Source organism: Lepisosteus platostomus, chromosome 4 (assembly GCF_059453375.1).
Source record: "Lepisosteus platostomus isolate fLepPlt1 chromosome 4, fLepPlt1.hap1, whole genome shotgun sequence".
Lineage (NCBI taxonomy): Eukaryota > Metazoa > Chordata > Actinopteri > Semionotiformes > Lepisosteidae > Lepisosteus > Lepisosteus platostomus.
In genome coordinates, this window is record NC_142614.1 from 7,196,540 (window position 1) to 7,218,478 (window position 21,939).

General features: G+C 45.4%; 1 protein-coding gene across 1 annotated transcript; it reads left to right on the top strand.

The window, feature by feature from the left end:
• Positions 1-3,525: 3,525 nt before the first annotated feature.
• Positions 3,526-20,472, top strand: LOC148672321 (uncharacterized). The gene is made up of 5 exons (XM_088627999.1): positions 3,526-9,658; positions 12,170-12,508; positions 14,753-14,882; positions 15,555-15,603; positions 18,958-20,472. Exons 1-5 carry the CDS (start codon positions 9,520-9,522, stop codon positions 19,306-19,308), a joined length of 1,008 nt encoding a protein of 335 aa, XP_088484125.1. The 5' UTR covers positions 3,526-9,519; the 3' UTR covers positions 19,309-20,472.
• The last annotated feature ends 1,467 nt before the right edge of the window (positions 20,473-21,939 follow it).

Consider the following 21,939-nt stretch of genomic DNA (forward strand, 5'->3'; position numbering starts at 1 on the left):
TGCTTGCATTTTCATAACATTGTAATAACAATAGTAACAATACTGTACTTGTGTGCTTTAACAGGAGAACCACTCTATAGAAATGATAAGTAATTTAGTGTAAATCTCTCTATATACATATTTAGTTCTTTCATAAATAGAATATAAACCTAATTGTTAGCAAAGGTTGAAGCTGTTGCATTGTAAAAGCCAATGTTTGTGAACTGTAGAGCTTGTTGAAGTCGGTGATCGTGCTGCTGCAGTGTTTCGAAGACAAGCCCCGCTCAATGTGTGCTGTAGTAGTCTTGAGACAGGAAAGCAGTGAACAAGAAAAAAATAATGTCAAAGAGTCGAAACAGCACTGCGGACTCGCGTCGCCTTGTCTTTTTCAGGCCTTTATTTTTGCTTTGCTTTTTGAGTTGTATCCCTTGTTTGTGTTTTTTGTCGGTGTCGTTAAAAGAGAAATCTGTCGATAAAATGCATGCGATCCTTTTGAGCTGAGGCCATCATGCAGAGGTTCATTGTGGTTGGGTGCCAGTAAAAAGCAAAAGAGAAAACTACAAGAACTTAAACAGAATTGGAGGGGTCAACTCATATGTTCCGACGGATAAATGCCGTAGAAATGTTTCCATTGTGACTGTGGAAAAGCTCTCCAGATTTATCCACTTAGACCTATTTATCCTGCAACCCCTCCGACAGCGCCTCCCAGCATCCAAATGAACAGATCCCAGTTTGACACCATATTTTACTGGTCTTTATCCTTAGAGGAAAGAACAATCGACACAGCTGTGTTCTTATTGTGGAACTGACAAAATGAGAAAAAAAGGCAGGTCTTGCTTGCTTCTGGAGTGTTTTCAATTAGACTAGTAGTGAAGGCATACTTGAAATTGTCGGGTTTTTCCAATGGTGCCACTGGACACCGTTCTCTCTCCAGCTGATCTTTCAAGAATTATTTATGGTCAAGTCTCTCAAACTCCAAATCATATTTTATTAAGGTGGTCGGTCAGGCCAGTAATGACACACTCCACACCTCAGGAGTTAATGTCTCGGGTAGATGTACAACATCTGAAATTTAAAGAGAACTAGAAATCCTGCTCAGCTGTGAATCTCACTTTTTCCCCTGATGCTGCCCCAGGTTTTTTCTAAACTCTATGCCCAGCTCATCCTGAAATTCACAATTCCAAACGTCAGGTCCAGCTCTACAACAAAACCCTAAGTTCTAAAACTAATACTAAATCTATATCTGGTGCTAAACCTGAATCTGGCCCAAAACCTACATTCTTTAACCAAACCCTAACTCAAACAAGCCAAAATTAATTCCAGGATTTCACTCTTGCCCTAAAACCCACCATGTTCCCTGCCCTCACCCTTACCATAACTGAACTCTGTACACTGAAGCCTTTACTGCCCCTTCTCCACCCTTGTCTATCCTAAATGTGGCTTGTTCCAAAGTACTAAAAATATTTATTTTCCTTGATACACCATGAGGCTTGTAAACAAGTGAACCTGAAATCCTCTCTTCACTCTCACTCCTCCAAAACAACAGGATCAGAAAAGATTTGAATTCTCAATGTTGAAAGGTTTTGGAAGCATAACAGATACTTAACACGTATAGATACTGTATATAGACATACGGTTGTGTTGTGGATACAGTTTGTGAGGACTGCAGAGGTTGGTACAGGACATTTTTCAATAATTCCAGTGCATTGCAATCACTTCTTATGGAAATCTCAGAAACGCACAATTCCCAGAAATTCCCAGAACGCTCTTGATCACCACCCAAGAATGATATAGGTCGTGAGCCTAGTTACTTTTGCCTAAGTATAAAATAGTGTCATATTTAAAAGAGCTGGAAAGCATTGTGAGAGCTGCGTGTTGGTTTTTGAGAAAATGTAAAAAGATTACACAAACCAGTCCAAATGACGTTTTCAGAGTTACGGTGATGGAATTGATGTAAAAATCCATTCGGGCCTGCAAACATTGCTGGAGTGGTGTCTGCGCCTGCTAGCAAAATCATAGCTCCTTCAGTAGTGGACCTAATTCACAACTATGCCATAACAGCGTCATGTCTGACCACTAACTGTGGTCCCATCAGTAAGTCAGCTCCATACACTTGTGAACTCGCTGCCTCTCCCACATCACCTATTTGACACTTTGTGGTAACGTCCTGTTGCCCAGATGCAGAAGCGTGCCTGTCCACAGGGAGCTTTTGACACACAGGAAACCTGGAGATGAGTGTCTCAAAGCTGTGACACTAACCTAGCATTGCCAGTAGATTCTATCAACAGGATAGGAATTGTTTTATCAAAATACAAATACCTTATTAGAAGGTAAAATTATAGAGGTTGTGAAGCAGCTCATTGAGGAAAAGTGTTTTATTGTCCACACCAGCAGAACTTTAGCGTACGTGGAAAAAAAAAAGTAACCAGGAAGTTGGAATGAGGCAGAGTCCTAGGATGTCATGGGTAGCTGCTGGGCTTGACATTCAGTCCAGGATATCTCAGATGGATGTTTGTTTTTGGTTATACCAGCCCTCAGTGCCTATCCCCTCCATTACATCTACAGCTTATATTGGTGCTGCTGAATGGCAGTCAAAGTTATAGTGAACAGGCTGACCACTCTCGTTGGAATTAATTTACAGTACTGATTGGCTGATCAGACTCCCTAGAGTGAAGAGCATCATTGCAGTCCTGCTTATAGTCAGTAAGCTCAATGGGATGACTGGCTGCTAAGTACTAGGCACTGATATGCTGGTCCTAATCAGGATAAAGAGAACCTAATTCCCCTGTGCTGACAAGAGTGGGATTTGAAAATCACCCCTTTTTTGTGCTGAGTAAAAAAATAAATATAGTTGAAGCTCAAGGTTTGTGTAGATCATCCCCCTATATGCAAACAGCTTGTGATGCCCATTTCCCTCCCAAAACAGCTATGGTCATTAGTTTATTAGTTAATGAACTATAATGGTAAAGAGATTGTATCCTCGGAGCATTGCTGTCGGAGGATGTTGGCAAACTCAGCAGTTTTAAATTCTCTAAGCTCAAAGCTGTTTGGCATTCCTTGTACTTAATCAGCTTAGACACTAAAAATTGTGTCATATTTAATTCTTAAACCATGCCTAGTTCTTTCAGGATCATGGACGTCTCTCTCATTGGGATATGCACTGTATGGTGTTGTCATAGCTGGCCTAGCTAGTATGTAGTGCTTGTGTGCATGTGTGTTATTGTGTGTTTTTGTGTTGTAGTCTGTGCCGCTATCCTGCCTTCAAAATGTCTCAGCAAGGCGCTGATCTTGTGTTGTGAATTAATTAGTTATAGCAGTGATACTATTTCCAATGTGCCCTGTATTGCACCTCCCAAATAAATAATAAGCAAAAAATCTAAAAAAAAAAAAAAATCAACAACAAAAAAAAAACAATGCCATCAACAAAATCTAAAAAAGTATTCTTTCATATTCCATACCGGGAGTGGTCCTGATTGTGTTTGGGGTCTTTTTTTGACACTCTTAGCTCTTTAAGAATAAAATGACGCAAATACATTAACCTCATCTGTCCCTCTACCCAGCTGCTTGTCCATCTCTGATGTCCTTACATATTCTGGATCATCTTCTTGATGTGATTTTAAGCGTACGTACAGCTTGTTTTCGGGTCAGCCTATCTTCCCATCCCTCTCTCCTGATGCCATCAGTCCGATTCATTCTGATTGTTCTTTAACCCCCATTCCATCCCCCTCCTCACGTAGAGACGCGCCTTTCCTTTCTAGTTGTGTTTCTACGGCGAATCACGACAAAGCAAACAAGAAGAGGAATGCGAGTGTAACAACGTGGCAGTGGGAGAAGCCGCGGCGAGCGTATAAGTCGAAGCGTAAAAACGAAAGAAAACGAAACAGACAAAAAGGAAAAATACAAAAATGTGCTGTTGAGTACAGTGGCGCTGTGCCGTCGTGTGGAGTGGCACCCAGGCTGGACTTGCCCTATCTAACAGGGTCCAGCCCGGGGGAAAAGGACCCCACTTGGTGGCAGGGACCAGACTGGACCCCGCGAGATAGAGAGCACGAGGCCAAAATAAAAACTGAACTTGTGGGAAAAGGTAAGCCTGTCCCGGTATAGACACAGGACGGGACAGGATAAAAGAAAAAGAAAAGAAAAAGAAGAAAAATGGCCTCACACTGGGATACAACCCCCTCCGGGACTGCCAGTGTACGATCCTCCCCTTCCGGGGGTGTGCCCTGCTTGTCTTCTTTTGGGGGGGGGTGCTCAGTGTGCTTTTAAAGAGCCCTCACAGCTGCAGCTCATCTTTGATTAGTGTGTGCAGCTGTGACTCCAAAGGCGGGGCGTCGCCCTTCCTCCAGGGCTCCGCCTCCACACTGAACACGCCCCTCGCGTGTAGTGCCACATTAGCCACTGCCGGCTTATGCTCAAAGCAGGAAGGACAATCGGCAATGACTGAAAGAGATGACAGTTATAGTTAGTTAGAGATGACTGACAGTCACACACCTCGCACTTCCTTAAAGCACAGCCTGGGTGAAAGTCAGTAAGTTCTTTTGTGCATCTCTCATTTTTTTACTGATGATAACCAGGGCATCTCCTTGTCAGAGGGGATATGCATGACTGTCAGATCTAGGCCTATTATTGCAGAACGATAGATATTTAAATATACACTGAAAGTAACAATTTAATGTTTTAATGATATCTTGTTGGCACCCAGTAAGGAAAGATTATTTTTTTTTGCTGTGATATTTAAAGTTCCACCTTATTTGTTCTTAAAGCACAAAGGCATTTTTCTGTGGCTTCATCAGATTCATGGTGACTTGACTGCTAGGCGAATTGCCCACAAGGCTTAACACATACGGAGCAGCACGTGTCGGGTCCTTTTTCCTAAATATCTGTGCCCTTGAGATGTCGGAGGATCCATTGTCAGAGAAGAAACTGGCACCTGACAGCAGGCATCTTACATAACTTTCCCCACCTTTCCTTACCCCACACTCACACCTCCCCTCAGTGTGTTACCCAGACAGCCCCACCTCTTTGCACTGGAGGCTCAGGGCTCACAAGCACTGGAATAAGAACCACAGACAGGAGGCAGACAGGCACAAGCACACAAAAGGCTGAGAGTGACCCACGAGGGAAATCTTACATTATAGATGAAGAAAGAAGGACAGAGAGAGGAAGAGGGTGGGAAGACAAGTTGGAATGTATAGACACGGGAGAGAGGGAGATAAAGGAGGCACTTTGGGAGACGAGACAAAGAAAGAGCCATATACAGGTTACACCTGAAGGACCCCAAAGCTGAGAGAGAGAAGGGGAGAGTCAGGGAGAAGGAAGAATGGAGGAGAAGAAATTTATAACAGGCTACCAAAGTATCACTAGAGAGCAGGAGAAAATGGTGTGATCTCTTAGAACACTTTCAAAAAGCTGCTGACAATTGCACCTGTTCAGTCTCTGGATATGAATTTCCTTCTTCATGCCTTCTCTGTGCTGAACTACATCAGACAATGTCTTTCCATGATCCACCACAACAAGGGCTTCTTTAGGGTGGTTTCACACGTCTATGGTTCACAACGGCAATGGTACCCTCATCGCTGGTGTAAAAGCTCTGTGTGCTTTTTCAGAACTAGCACAGGACGGGCAGAAAGTGAAGGGGAAGATGGCACACACCTGTTTCTACCCCCCCTCTCACAGCAGACGCCCAGAGTATGTCCTGAATTAGAGCAGGAGAACAGGAGGAAGGTCACAATGGAGGGAGGTCCATCTGGCCCACCTAGCATGGGTCTTTGCATTTCCTCACTAAGCGTTTTTTCTCCCCAGGGATCTGATCCCTGAGTCTTCCTAGGGATTCAACATGAAGAAAGTTGCTGGGCATCTTGTGTTGAAAAGAACTGATAAATGCGTGCCTTCCTTTACTCCACCTGTGTCTCCAGGAAGGGAGGTGGAGAGGGACAGAGAGTGATGCAAGCGTGAACAGATTAGTGAGGTCTATAGCTCTCTCTTGTTTTGTAGGAAGAAAGGGGGTGAGTGTGGAAAGAGTGAGTGGGAGACCAGTCAGCGCAGTGCAGTGGGAGCCTGGCCACTGTGTCGCTGCGCTGTGTGTGCTGCTCCAAAGAATGGCACAGGTGCATTGTGTACTCCTGGCTATCGGCTGTCATGGCCTATCATTGTGGAAACAGGAGTGCCAAGTAGAGTGTAATCAGGGTTAATGCACTATAAACTAAAGTGTTAAACCATGGAAAAGTATAATTAATACTTGGCAAAGCCATGGTTAGTGTCATTGACTTACAGTGCCAATTAACCATAACAGATCTAATATTTTGAGCTCTCATTTGATTCAAGGTGCAGTAGCTATAGAACTTATCCAGACGTGGACAGTGGAGTTACACTCTTCCAGTTAAATAAATAAGACTAAGACAGCAAGAGTACAAAAGAAAGCTGGAAAAACCCCATAGCTCCCATCTAAGAATAGAAATTGATTGGAAAAGTTCAACACTCATCAGATGCCAGCTATGGGGCTAATGCAGCTAGGACTGGGCCTGCCGTCACAGACAGAGGTCGGTACATCTCCAGCTTAGGGACATTTGTTTATTAAAGATGGGAGGCTGTTAATTGAAATGGATTTCCTGCCTGTGGCGACTGGTGTAGGAGTCAATATTCTGATTTAAATGAGCCCCCCTCCCCCCAGGTCCCAATCCCAAAGGTCACAGACATGGAAAATACTCTCAACAATATTGAACACTGGAGGAGGGGGAAGGCAAGCTGAAGAAGTAAGAGGGTTCAGGGAGTTGGGGAGACAGAGAAAGAGAGGGGATACAGAGGATGGGGGGTGTGAAGCACAGGGAGAAGGAGAAAAGGGAACAGTAAGAGATAACCCATCCCTGCCTCTGGGAAAGAGCAATAGGCAGGGAAATTGCAAAATGTAGGCTAAGTTTAGATGCACAAAGAGAACAGAGTTTACAGTCCAGCCAGTTTATATAATGCTATTAGTGCCCCATTTGAGTGTCCAGCAGTAAACACTACTGCATCATAGTTGCTGGGAAGTGGATTTGACTTAAAAGTGTTTAAAGTTGTTCAAATGTAGCTAAATATACTATACTGCTTGTGGGTTTGTATCATGACAATAACTAGGCCACCGTAATGTGTTCTGAGCAAATTGCCCAAACATTCTTTGCCAAAAAAGAATGGCTGTGAACAGGTGTCATCTAGCAGGAACTCTGGATAACACATATAGTATTGACCCTGGTCATGCAGGTCTCCAGTTAGAGACGAAAGGGAAAAGAAACACTTTGTGCCCTCTTCTAACTAATGGGCCAATGATTGCAGTGTTTGAAATTGTAGAACGGGACCTTTGATTACAGAAATAAGAAGAGAAGAGAAGAAAAGGGAAACAGGTCACTGAATTTATAGAGGGGTGTGTACATGGGGTGAGAGTGATGCAATTTCAACCATTTTAAGCAAACAGCAGAAAGTACATCAACTCTACAGTACTGAAACAACCTTCACTGAAAACCCTCATTCAGTATAGCCACCACAGAGTCATTATGTACACCATCTGTCCATCCTTGTTTAACCTCCAGCTCTTTCAGTACTTGAAAGCTGGTCCACTCTGGTCCATATTTACACAGCTGCTGTATCACCATAGCAAGTACCTCCCATCGAATAAACATCGGAAAAATCAAATGCACAAAGAGGAAGAGAGCTGGAGAGACAGGAGACAAGCAGAACACTGGGGTAACACCCCAACTCTTTTTGAGAGACACCCTTCGAATGTTTATGACCACAGACATGCAGGGCCTCGGTTTTACATCTCATCTGAAGGACGGCATGTTTTTTACAGTATTGTATCCCAATCACAAAGACAGAGAGAGAGAACATGGGGAGTGAGATGATGAACTGGGGCAAAACGAATTTCATGTAGCTGACCTGGAGTGCGGAGCCTACTTAGTGGTCCTCACCTACCTCACCTAGATTCACTAAACAGTGCAGTGGCATCTGTCATTGTAATGCAACGTCCAAACATACATCCTTTGGTCTAATAGAAGTCAAGTCAGGCACTCAGACTAGGGTGATGTCCTTAGTGGAGTGCCACTCTTCCTAATTATAGTACACTTAATCAGGCTCGTTAACAATACAAAATAGGAAAAATGCTACAGAAACTGAAAAAGAAATTCAAAAAGATTTAGACACAATTAGAGAATGGGCAAGCAGCTGGCTAATGACATTTAATGTAGACACCTGCAGAGTATTCCATTCAGGTAGCAAGAACATAATGTATAGATTTAATAAGAAGAACCTGCCTATGAAAAAGAATTAGGCACATACTGTATGCTGACACATCCTTTATATTTTCTAGACACAGTGGGGAATCACTTAAAAGGCAAACAAAAATGTTAGGATTTATATAAGGATGCTTTGTTAAAAATGCACAAATAAGACCTAATTTAAGACCTCATTATTTGCTAAATACAGTATACTATTTTGGTCAGCATGTTACAAAAATGATATTGCTGTTCAGGAATCAATATATAGAAGAGCAACCAGATACATAGTGGGGTTAAAGACTACGGGATAAAATAATTTAGTTTTGAACCTGAAACAACTACTGTACAAAGGCAGCTTGTTCAAGTACTGAGCACCCAAAATGACAGAGTCACCTTAATGGTCTTCGGAATCCACAGCGAAACTGAGCTGAAAACGACTGAAGACAGGAGGGTGGGTGAAACACGGCTGGGCGAAATCTTCAGATTCATTGGTGATCGTCAGCCAGACAAACTAGACGGGGCCAAACAATCTCAGCTTGTTTGTGACCTTTCTTATGTTTGGAATAAACATAGGGTTTCTGAACACTGTTGTTTGTTTTCTGAAGAGCTAAACTCTCAACCTGGAAAGAGGTTGAAGGGAACCAGAAAGCTGGGGAAAATGTGTGATTTGCGCTCCCTTGCTGTCAAGGGGGAGTGCGGTGGCTCGCCTGTGACTGCGCGGTTTTCCGATAAGATCGGAATCGCAATGGAAACAATCGTCTCTGACACACAGAGAGCGGACCGCAAGCAAAAGGCCAGCACCTCTTTTGTTCTCATTTCCTTCCTGCAGAACCTGCAGCTGCTTTATTTCACAATAAGATACTGTATATGGGGGGGGGAGGGCCTAAGAGAGAGTGAGAAAGCAAAGGAGGAGAGTAATACAATCGGAGAGACACATAAAGACAGAAAACACTGCACTGAGACAGACGAACAGCAATGCTTTGATGTAGACACACAGAGAGCATGATGCACCACCAGTCTGATTTATAAATTAATCTTTGATCAGAGGAATCAGGATGGTAAATTGGACCAATGGAAGTCACTGAAAGTAGCTCAAGGTTGAAAATGTGCAGACAGACATGCAAACGCAGACCGCAGAGAGTGAAGGACAGCAGCAGAGACTGAGGGAAAGAGACACAGAGGCAGAGGGAGTGAAGAGGCATTGAGGGGGGCTGATAGTGCAAAGATAGGCTAGAGAGAGTGGGGAGTGAGAGAAAGTGAGAAAGAGAGACCGTGAGAGGGAAGGAGGCAGAGCATGAGTGGGAGGGGCAAAGAGAAAGCGAGACTGAAACATTCTTGTGAAACAACCTGTCTAGCGCAGAGCCATCCTGGCAGGGGAAAGATGCGGACACAGTTGGCCTGTCTCCTGCTCATCCTGGCCTGCCTGCAGACAGGTAAGAGCGTACACACGCCGAGGCTGGGCTAGACATATCCCTGGGACGAGCGATATGAACAGAGGGCGCTCGGGGGGGCTCTGGATAGGTTGACCACTATACGGCTTCTGACAGTTCACCCGATCTGTCTGTGATCAGACCATGGAGTGGACCAGGTGGTAGCTGCTGGGCTGATAAGGCACAATCACTGGTCTGTTTACAAACAGATCGGCTGCACATAAAACAACTTATGGGAAATTAAACAAATGAATGAAGCATTGCACTGTCATCTTCAGCCAGAGAAAAGGAAACTGGACTGAAGGACATTTGCAAAAATATGTCTAAGTTTTTGTCCAAAATGCTGTAGCAACCCGATGCTCATTTTTCATTACTACATCTACTGCTACTTTTAGCATCCAGATTGGAAAGAGAAGGTGACCTGCTGTATCTGGGCCTAGTAGTGCTTCTTTTCGTATTGAGATCGGAGGACCAATTTCCATCTCACCCCCCAATCTGAGCCTGTGACACATCCATTGCTCTCTAATGAAGGTTTACCATGTCAAGTGTCGGGGTGATTTGGAAGATTTTCCATGTTTTAACCCTCCTTATACTCCAGATGCTGTTTCTTCATGCTTTATATCACGTGAGATTTGAACCACTAGGTTTTGCTACTGCTGACTGTGTCCTGGTTTTTGCTCCAACAGAGTCCGGTAACTCAAACTCTTAACTGAACTCATTAATTGGTTAAATAGATTTTTTTTTCAGTTATCCTTTTCCCCTCCACCCTCACCTCTCCCCTTCCTGAAAAACCGAGAAAGTGGCAATTCCCCCCGCTTCCCAGAGGACAAAAAGTTGCAATTTTCCAGTTACAGCCACAAATTCCCGTGTCACCTTGACGTTTGACACCTCTTAATGAGTAAAGATTTTTCAGAAAACATCTGCTTGAGTTAAATGTTAGTTCAGTTAAGGCTTCGATGAAGGTGATGCAGGGCTAAGTTGAAGTAAAGACCAAGAGAAAGGTTTCCCAGGAGGTGAAGCCCGGTTCAATGTGAAAATTGAATCCCCAACCCTTCCCTAACTCCAGACCCCACTCCTTGATCCCAGAAACCCTTGGCCACCAACCCGGGTTTGTTATGATCCCGAGCACAAAGAAGGGGTATCCCAGAGCTTCTTGGCTCCTGGCGAAATACGCTCCCGATTTTCCTAACTACATTGTAGAAGCTCCACGAATGGATAGTACGGCACGGGACGCGAAACGGAAATCGTCCGACTTTGATTTGTGGTTCTGAAACGTCTGCTGGAGGTGGGGGAGAGCTCAGCCAGTTGCCCTAGCGTAACGGTCTCGGCAGTGAGGGGTGCACCTCTCGAAAGCGACGTCATCGTCTTCCGGGCGGGTGACAGGGCCAGGTTATCCAAGTGTCTTCGCACTTCTACAGCAGCTTACCACCGCTCTCCTTCCCTCTGGCTTTAACAGCCTTTCCCAGTGTAATCCGTACACCACGGCGGTCCTGACTGAGAAACAACAGCTGGCGTGGTGTGTCGTGCTAATCAGGTGCTCGTCACAACACGCGGCAGTCACTGTGAAAACGCAGCAGCAGCATAAGGGCTTCACCCTAATAAACACAGAAAGACCAGCTTCCTCAATCAAAATGATCGGCACGGGAAATCTCTGTTTCTCAAGGCCTATCAGTGAAACTAAAATTGTTTCCAAAGCACGTCACATTTATCAACCATTACAAACTAAGTAACTTACAATATGAAAAATGAGGAGGAGGAGGAGAAGGAGGGAGAGGCAAGGAAGTCGTATCAGCAGTGAATTTCCACTTCTGTGACAGAGACAAGAAAGAAAATTCAGCATCTCATCGATTCATCGGTTTGTATTTAAGCTTGGTTCTTTTGAGCTGGACATGCACAGCCCAGGCCCTGCAGGCCAGGCACGGGACAGGGTGTCTCTTCCCGATACACAGGCTCTCCGAGCGACGCGCCAACACAAAGGCAACTCCCGAGCCCTGCAGGGAGGTATGAGGAGCATGGTGGCAAAGCAGATCCGACCGCAGGCTCCTGAGGCCCCCGAGACTCCCGCACCTGGAGCCGTTCAAGGCCAGACTTTGCTGCCTTAAAGTGACCAAATTCATTAACAAGAAAACACAATCACCTCTGTCCAAGACCAGCGGTGGTGATGGTGATGATCACAGGATGGTTTTACTGGATATGTGGACCGATAGGATTGACGATTAACATGTCACACATGAAACACATTGAAGCTGCTAAGCCAAAGGGAACGCAGAACCATCAATGGGAACCTCTGTTTGGGGCTTTTTTCACTCTGCAGGTGCTATCAGCGATATCGTGGCCAATACCGCGGTGCTTCAGTCACCTGCTGTGAAAAAGGTTGACGCAATCGATGGTCAACGGACACGGCTGGAAAGACACGCTGAACTTTTCTTTTAGTTTGGAAGAAGTTCTAAGTAAAATCTGTTAAATAGGTAACAAAGTAAAAAAAATAACCACGTTCGTTTTCTATCTCGCCAGGAACATCCAACACTCGAATCACGATGTGGCAGGAGAGGGGTTCTGGGGTTGACCTGACGGTGACCTGCGCCCTGTCTGGGGATGAGAAGGTGTCCCAGGTTAACTGGGAGAGGGTACAAGGCGCCAATCACAGCAAGTTGGCGGTGTACCACATCAATCTTGGCACTCACATCCCCACTGAGCACCAAGCGAGCCTGGAGCTCTTCAGCCCCTCGTCCACACGCTCCGTACTTGTCCTGAAGGGGGGGCGTCTGGATGCCAACGACACCTACTGCTGCACCTTCATCACCTTCCCCTCCGGCAGCCTGCAGCAGTGCCTGGACGTCACCACGCCCACAGGTACCACTTCAGCCAGGTCCTCAGCTCCTCTGTCTTCCAGATTCCCTCACCCGTAGACTCTGGGTTCCCTGAAGCAGGACGTCTGTTGTCCCATCATAACTTCCCGTTATGAAACCACGGTAACGAAAAGGCCAGGGGTCAAAGGTCACACGGAGACTTACCCCAACAACGTCAAACTGAGTTTCCATTTTGATCAAAGGGGGAAAGAGAGGCAGGAGTGGGAGGCAGATTTGTTTCATGTGGTGACTTTCAATTCGGTTTTTGTCTTCTGCCTATCAAATTCTTTCTAATCCTAAAAATGTTAAAAGCGCTAATGCTCTTTTACAGGCTTGACCTCTGTTTCCAGAGCTTTCCATCACCTTCGCTGGTCCATTTCACGGCTTAAGACATATTTTTCAAGCTCTATGAAAGTACAAGGCTTTGCAGCACAATTGTGGTTAAAAGGGAGCTATGGCAAAGTAAAGCAAACTAAACTGTAACATGAACACATGACATAAATTCTGGAAAACATGTGGGAGCACCATGTAAATTCTCTGCAGTGGGGGAATTTCTGTGTCAAACACAAAGCATTGCAATGAACTTAGCATTGACGCTGCCAGCATTGACAAGTGAATTGTGAATATTATGCGTGGTATGGCAATGTTGTTAAAAAAATGGCTCATTTCCTTACCTTACGGGCTTGTAAGCTTTGGAAGAGCTGAAATAAAATTGTGCTTACCGGAGTCTCTGAAACAGTGACAGCGAGAGACACTACTGTTTGTGAGAGTAGATTTGCTAAGGAGCAACTCTGGAGTCAAAACCTAGATGGTAAAATGACATCCTGTACAAAGGTGTCCCTGTCTGTTGCCCCAGTGTTGTCTTTTGTCCTGGGATATGGCACCACGATTGGCTGGCCACAGGTTTCACAGGTGACTGGCAAGCACATGCCGCAGTCCGCTGCTCTTGTCACACGCTGTGGTGTAATACCACACAATGCCACATTCCTGGTCCCCGCCAACCAGCAGTTAAGACTGTTTCCTGGCAATCGGCTCTAGAAATCTCTTGCTCAGCTGTTTTCTCTGCCACAAGATAGTTATTGTGGGAAAGAGGGGCCGCGATCAGAGGCGGTGAGAGAGCCCTGTGCAGGATGGCATTAATTTCCCATCATAGACCTGTCCTAATTTTGGGTTAAGCACCAACAAAAACACAATATAACAGCTTTGATGATCCCAGTGGTATACCGAGCCCTGTGTGTGCCTGTGAACATGCTTCACAGGCACACATCCTTCAGTGCGGGTCTCTCAGAGCACTGAGAGTACTGAGATCTGACGATGGCGTGCTCTATCTGTCTGTATGGGTAGTGAGATCTGACGACGGCGTGCTCTATCTGTCTGTATGGGTACTGAGATCTGACGACGGCGTGCTCTATCCGTCTCTATGGGTACTGAGATCTGACGACGGCGTGCTCTATCTGTCTGTATGGGTAGTGAGATCTGACGATGGCGTGCTCTATCTGTCTGTATGGGTAGTGAGATCTGACGATGGCGTGCTCTATCTGTCTGTATGGGTACTGAGATCTGACGATGGCGTGCTCTATCTGTCTGTATGGGTAGTGAGATCTGACGATGGTGTGCTCTATCCGTCTGTATGGGTAGTGAGATCTGACGTGCTCTATCCATCTGTATGGGTAGTGAGATCTGACGATGGCGTGCTCTATCTGTCTGTATGGGTACTGAGATCTGACGACGGCGTGCTCTATCCGTCTCTATGGGTACTGAGATCTGACGACGGCGTGCTCTATCTGTCTGTATGGGTAGTGAGATCTGACGATGGCGTGCTCTATCTGTCTGTATGGGTAGTGAGATCTGACGATGGCGTGCTCTATCCGTCTGTATGGGTAGTGAGATCTGACGTGCTCTATCCATCTGTATGGGTAGTGAGATCTGACGATGGCGTGCTCTATCCATCTTAATGGGTAGTGAGATCTGACGATGGCGTGCTCTATCCATCTGTATGGGTAGTGAGATCTGACGATGTCCTGCTCTATCCATCTGTATGGGTAGTGAGATCTGACGATGGTGTGCTCTATCCATCTGTATGGGTAGTGAGATCTGACGATGGCGTGCTCTATCCATCTGTATGGGTAGTGAGATCTGACAATGGCATGCTCTATCTGTCTGTATGGGTAGTGAGATCTGACATGCTCTATCTGTCTGTATGGGTACTGAGATCTGATGATGACATGCACTGTCTCTCCCTACCCAGTTGAGGCTCGCCTGGGGGATGAAGAGAACGTGACGGGAGGGTGGCTGGTGCTGGCCGGCATTGCCGCGGTCCCCTGCGTGGCGTTACTGATGATCACTGTCATCGCCTACAGGAGAAGCTGTAACTCCAGGTTGGTCCCTGTGCACACAGAGGAGAAAACTTTTGGGGTCCTATTGGTGATCCAGTGGTGTCCCTGCCAGTGTCACTGCTATGTACTGAGGTTCATTTAAGCACAGTAAAGAATTCTAATGCTAATCCAAAACTTTCAAACTGTATCTTAGCCCTCATCCTTTCAATTTAAAACCACTTTTACCTCCATCATAACCTAATACACAGTCCTGGTATGTTGCTGTTTTTCTGACTTCTGTTTTAATTTCCATCACAATAGGCTTTAATATCCACAGGGTTAATTAAATGATTACCCTAGCTGATAGGGTTTGTGTGTTTTTTTAACTTTTCAGCTAATAAACCATTCAAAGTGTTATTAGGCACCCTAGCACAAAATTATAATCATTGACCGTTATTTTAAAATTAGTCTACAATTTCTAAAAATGTTATTGGACAAACTTGACAGGCTCTTACTGTAATAAAACCTACTATTGCCGCAGTATAGCTAAGCACAGTTGTTTAAGCCACAACAGAGCTGGATGGAAAATAAGGCGAATGAGAGTAAAATGCAGCTGAAAGTTTGTAATATCTCTTAAACGATCTCCTGAGAAAATGGTTGAAGAATGCAGCATTAGATCAAATCAGGCTTTCTTCTAGCCCAAACAAACACTCTGCTGTTGTTGCTGTCTTTCAGGAGAAGAGTATTCAATGTCCAGCAGTCAATCAGCATAGAGGACTTAGAGGTAAGTGATCTGATAGCATAGACTACCGCAGCTCATCCAGGCAGAACGCAATAATGCACAGTAATACACCACAGAACAGTGCAGGACATTGTCATCTTGCATCGTGCGATGCGGGGTAATTCAAAAAGTAAGAGCAAAGTGCAATTTTCTGCACTGCATTTCATCACAGCACAACAAGACATGCTCCTGAGAGTGTGAACATCCGCTGCATGTGAGATTTCAGTTAAAGAGATTAAATTTAACTGCACTGATTTGTCTCTGTAGCTGAGGTTGCATAACTTCTTTTTGAAAGGTCTGAAAAGATGCTGTTAAAGGGTTTAATGGAAAAGGTTTGAATTATTAAGAAAAGGCTATAATGATAAACCATGCACAATCAGAACGGCTTCACCACCGCTCCACAGGGACAAACCCTTCAGGTGTGTGTTGTAGTGATCAGGCGAGGGGCTGCACATTTCTGTAGAACACACTGGTCAGTCACAGGTGTGTTTAAAGCCAAGACCATGCTTTAGAAAGAGAATGAGCTCAAGCAGTAGATCTTGAGTGAAGTCTGCAGGCCTGGTCCTGGAGAGCCAGGGTTTATAGAGCATTTCAGACAAACTGTGAGACAAAGGAGAACAAACAAGCTTGTGCTGGGGTTGCCGATGATGGCAGTCAGTGCTCACGGCCCTTCGACCTGGATCAGAGCTGCGCCGGCCCCTTTAGGAACCCTGCCTGATGAGACAGTCGAGCCTTACTGAGGCCTCTCACAGAAAAGAACAGGAAGACTCATTAGGAGAGAAATGCCTAGTGGCTCACTGACACAAGGATCTCTCCCCCAGCAGTTGGCTGAAGGCTTCCATCAGTATCAGCTGAAGCACCTTGTCCAGAACGCAAACTTAAGATCTGGCAGCAGTGGAGTGCGAAAACAAAAGATTACTTCCTGTTATTGTGGCCCTGAGTGTGGCTGGCAGGGTCAGTGCTGTACCTGACAGCCTCACCCTAGCAGAGCTCTCTAAGGTTATTTTTGGTTTCCGCTGAGATCAGTCACTCTAATAAAGAAAACAAGCAGCAAGAGATCAAACCAGCGTGGTGTTGCGAATCTGCTTTGGTTTGCACTTTAAATCTAAAAAAAAAAAGGTGTTAGGTTACTGGCAGTGACAACCTCCTCTGTATCAGAAAATTAAAGTTGTAAACATGAAGCTTCCAGATCATTCTGCTCTTTCTTATTTGGCAGTCTAATACTTACTGATCCCAAAAGCTCATCAAGCCTTTTTCCCGAGGGATCCCAAATCTTCCTAAGCTTGTTTTTCCCTAGTGACTTCAGATTAAGCATTGCCAATTCACAGCTATTGATTCTTCGCAGGTTTCATTCCTAACCATCTTAGGGTAACAGCACTTAAATATTGAAAAAAGTGTTTAGCCCATCCGTTATCAAAACCATCTTAATCCATGGAGGTAATGGATGAAGCGATCTGGAGCCTATCCTGGAATACGGGCTGTGAGACAGGATTATTCCCTGGACAAGACATCAGTCTGTCACAGGACACATGCACATGCACATGAAGGGCAATCAACCTAGCATGTCTTTGGAAGGTGGGGGAAACTAGAAAACCCACCTGCACATGGGAAGCACAAGCAAACTCTTCACAAAACAGTCGAACCCAGGCACCCACAGCTGTGAGACAGCATGGATGTGGGCTCTGTTGACATGCTGCCCTTTTTCGGAATTGTACTTTAAACAACATAAATGAACTACTGTGGAGTCGCAGACATAAGTATTCTCACCTCCCTCTCCAGCAGCAGTCAGCACAAATTTATATTGTAAGTGAAATTGACTTACATATCTCACGGCTGCTTGCAGAGCACTGTGCATCTCTACAGCAGACTACACAACAGCTGAAGTCAGTATTCACAGACTGTGTCCAAAATGATTTAAGTTCACCAGATATCTTACCTACAACCTGGTGAAGACCAGGGTTAGACCTCCTTCTGATACACAGCACAACCTTTCAACCTGTTTCTCGTGTAAAGAAAAATGAAATCACAGTTTCAGAGCTGTGACCACCCTAACCGTGCCTGTTAACCCAGAGAGCTGTGAGACTGAGCCAGTTCTGCTTCCGGGTGATGGGTCCGCATACAGGGACAGAGACAATCCCTGATACCCTGGTCAATCACATCCAATCACACTGTGTTACAGTTGGGGCTGACTTTCTTTCTGCCAACATAGGGGGTTTCTATCCATACAATTGAGTTCTTTGCCACATTATACCAAAATTGTTTTAGATGTATATAAATATTGAGTAATAATTCTAAAGCAAATGCATAAACATTCAATCACCCAACCCAGAGAGCCCAGGAGCCAGCAGATAAAGGAGCTGATGTCTTGTGGTTTTCATTGAGTCAAGGTGCTTTGTATTGACCCTCTATTGCCTTGGTTACCACTTACATGATACGCACATTTATGGAAAGCCCCAGAGGTGCTCTTTCACATCAGGCCTGTATCAATGTCTTCATCTTTGTTGCTATTTATGCATATCTATGCTCGCATAAATGGTTAATTAATAGGAAAGAGCTGGTAATGCATTTTTCACATTGTATTTGATGCCGTGCTGAAGGGAGTTAATCAGCTTCTTGTGCATTGCTAACTGCAGGTAGGCAGTTGATGAAACACTGTTTGTGGCTCAACTGCACAGCAGACCTGCTCTAGAACCAGGAAGGTTTTTTTGAGGTTGAAGTTTCCTGCACAGTGCTGTCTGCGTATGCCTGCTCATACACCGTAGAGTACAGATCGACTTAACCACACTTTTAAAAACAACACGAACTGGCCATAGATTTATGCATTATTATTTTTAGCTTCCTCAACACATTCTATTAAAAACCGATATCTCTGCAAAGCTAACGATGGGAGTGTTCACGACTCCAGCATTAGAACGTGGGCTGTGCTATGGTCTTGATTAGGCCAAGGCCAAGCATGGTGGAGTTATAAATAGGTGATGTCACAGCAGCAACACTACAGGGTTACAAACAGAAGCTCAACAGCAGAAGCCCTTTACCCTATGGTGTACAGTACTTCAGCAGATGATTCCTTAACCCTCACATGGAGCTGTTACGTGGATGAGGATTCTTGGCAAACAGAGATTACTACTGCTTGAATGAGCCCTGGTCTAGGTTAAAGCCCCCTGTTAAGTGGATCAAGCTGCCAGGGAAAAGGCAAAACATGCAAAACAGGCCCATCTCATCTAGCACATCCCACAGGAGAGAAGGGAGGGGTGTAAAGAGATAAACGCAGGGAAAGAGGCGGAGGTCAGGGTGAGGTGTAACGGTCTTACAATCACAGTGTACAGGGAATGGTTTCTCAATATTGTATCTGTGCAGGACTCAGAAGAGCCTCTTCACCTGCCACTGCAGAGCCAGCCCTCGATCAACAGCCACAACTCCAATTATTACATCATGATCAACGCCGACTACTACAACGGGAGGCCTGGGCAGGGGGAGCAGGAGGGGCACCTCTCGGCGGTGTCCCACCTGTTCAGCAGCCCCCACCCCTTTCACAAGACCTACTACCTTCTTGGGGAGGTGCAGCCAGAAAAGGGCAAGGCCAACCTCCAGAAGCACGGTGCCACCTCACTGCCCATGCCCACACCCAAGCGGGAGTTGCCTGGGGCTCCTGGGAGTTGCGTCATACCAGAAACGGAAGGGCTGGGGCTTCAGGGCAAAGCATGTTGATGGGTCAGGGTGCTAGATGATGGAGTGGGACAAAGTGAAGCTGCTTTCTCCAGAAGGCACTTAAGTTCTTGAAGCACCGCCTCCTGCCTTTTAGCACAGCAGAGCTGGCTTCCCAGCACCTGGCTCTCCGAGAGTGGCAAGACTGTGGTGACCATTGGGAGTGGTGTCATGTACAGACTGGTGTTCTTTAAACAGTTGTGCTTCCTTGTGCACGTAACAGGACTTAGAGGTTTTTACAAGGGATTTGGGAACTCAAAAGGATGGAAGCAAAATCCCTAGCCAAAGGTTTTTTGGAAAAACTGAGAGGGTTAGTGATTGGGCATGTAGAATTTGGTAATAACAATTCTCCCTCCATTGACCAAGCTACATTGACCAAGACGCCCCTGTACACAGCTCTGGGACTGTAGCAAACTATCGGATTTCCGTGGCTGTTTTTAAATGGAGTGGACCTGGTCTCATTGGCTTTTTCCCCAGTGCTCCCTGATTTGAGTATAAAAAGGCCTTCTTCCCAAGTCACACTTTGTATGAGGATGGATCATTAAGAAACAGCCTATGATAGATAGTGTGCCTTTGTAGGGTAGTTTTATATTGACAAACACAGATATTGTATAAAGCTGAATTGCATTATTTTTTCATGTAAACATAGTGCAGCTATGAATCTTTCATATACTAATATAATAGATAATAGTTTATGTACAGTAGTAATAATATTCTACTCTAAAACTGCTCTCTCCATCTCTACCTGCCTCTACATCTATAACTCTATTATCTACAGTTTATATTGTTGTTTGTGTCTCTACAGTATACATCTTCTTCCATCTGTATAAGAACAGTTGCAATGTTTGAGGTGTGAAGATTTTGCATTATTCTATGCAGCAAAATTAAAATGTCAATGCAATATAAATAACCATAAAGGAAGGGGGAAGTACAGTTACGTCTCAGATCAAGGACAAGAAACTGCTAACTTGACATGAATGTAATGCACACAACCTGATAAATATCTGTATCACCATCACAGTCATTTGTCTTCACCGTACTTGTTTTTAAAAGGTGCAGATTGTCCCTGCAGCTAAAAAGGTTAACACTTCCTCTAAATGGAAACTGTTTACTAATGTACGGTAACGCTTTGAATGAGGAATTAATACATTTGGCAATGAATGATGACTTAGCCTCCTGATTTCCATATGAACCGGGGAGGAGTAGGGAAAAGCAATCAGAACGGCTTCACCACCGCTCCACAGGGACAAACCCTTCAGGTGCGTGTTGTAGTGATCAGGTGAGAGGCTGTACATTTCTATAGAACACACTGGTCAGTCACAGGTGTGTTTAAAGCCAAGACCACGCTTTAGAAAGAGAATGAGCTCAAGCAGTAGATCTTGAGTGAAGTCTGCAGGCCTGGTCCTGGAGAGCCAGGGTTTATAGAGTTTCAGACAAACTGTGAGACAAAGGAGAACAAACAAGCTTGTGCTGGGGTTGCCGATGATGGCAGTCAGTGCTCACGGCCCCCGACCTGGATCAGAGCTGTGCCGGCCCCTTTAGGAACCCTGCCTGATGAGACAGTCAAGCTTTACTGAGGCCTCTCACAGAGTGTCGTCTAGCTATGAAGCCGTCCTTCGGATGAGACGTAAAACCGAGGCCCTGACTCTCTGTGGTCATTAAAAATCCCAGGGCGTTTCTCTAAAAGAGTAGGGGTGTAACCCCGGTGTCCTGGCCAAATTTCCCCCTGGCCTTTACCAATCATGGCCTCCTAATAATCCCCATCTCTGAACTGGCTTCATCACTCTGCTCTCCTCCCACTGAGAGCTGGTGTGTGGGGAGAGTACTGGTGCACTCTGGCTGCTGTTGCATCTTCCAGGTGGGGCTGCACACTGGTGGTGGTGGAGGGGAGTCACCATTACCTGTAAGGCGCTTTGAGTGAAGTGTCCAGAAAAGAGCTATATAAGTGTGAGCAATTATTATTATTATTACATGACTCTCTTGGTTTCCATTAGAGACGTGCTCAGCTCAATTCAAGCTCAAGGCTCTCAAACCTCAGAACCAGGCACCAAGAGCATTATGCGTGGATGTTTGCGGTGAAAGACATTTCTTTAAACAGAACAGAATTGGGTTCAAACCCGACCCGATGCAAAGCAGAAGCAGCGAAAGCACTAACGCCTAGCAAATGGGATTACGTTCAAAGCAAAGAAGGAGGTTTCAGTGCCGCCGTCGAGTGCACCGACAACGGTGGCAGGTGCCTGTGCTGTAACACTGTATTGATTCATACTCTGACCAGCAGACTTGCACAGGCAGGGGCATGTGTTCTCCAGGCACTGCAGTCAGCCTGGGAACGGTGCATCTCTCCAGCGAACCGGCTGTGTGTCGGTCGCAGCAGGTCATGCTGCACCACAAGCAGTTTGAAGCGAGCTGGTTTCCTTTCTCTCAGGAACCGAAGGTGCCGTTTGTTTCTAGTAAAAGCGCGCGCAGGTGACGACATGCAAATTCCGCCCCACATAGATAAGAGAACTTTCCACGCAGCGCAGCCTGTCGTCTCCTCAGCCAGCGCGGACGCTGCTGTCTCCCTCCGTTCTTACTGAGGCTGCACTCTCAGTGCCAGAGGGCTGGTGTGACATGGGAGGGCTCTGGATTTTGCAG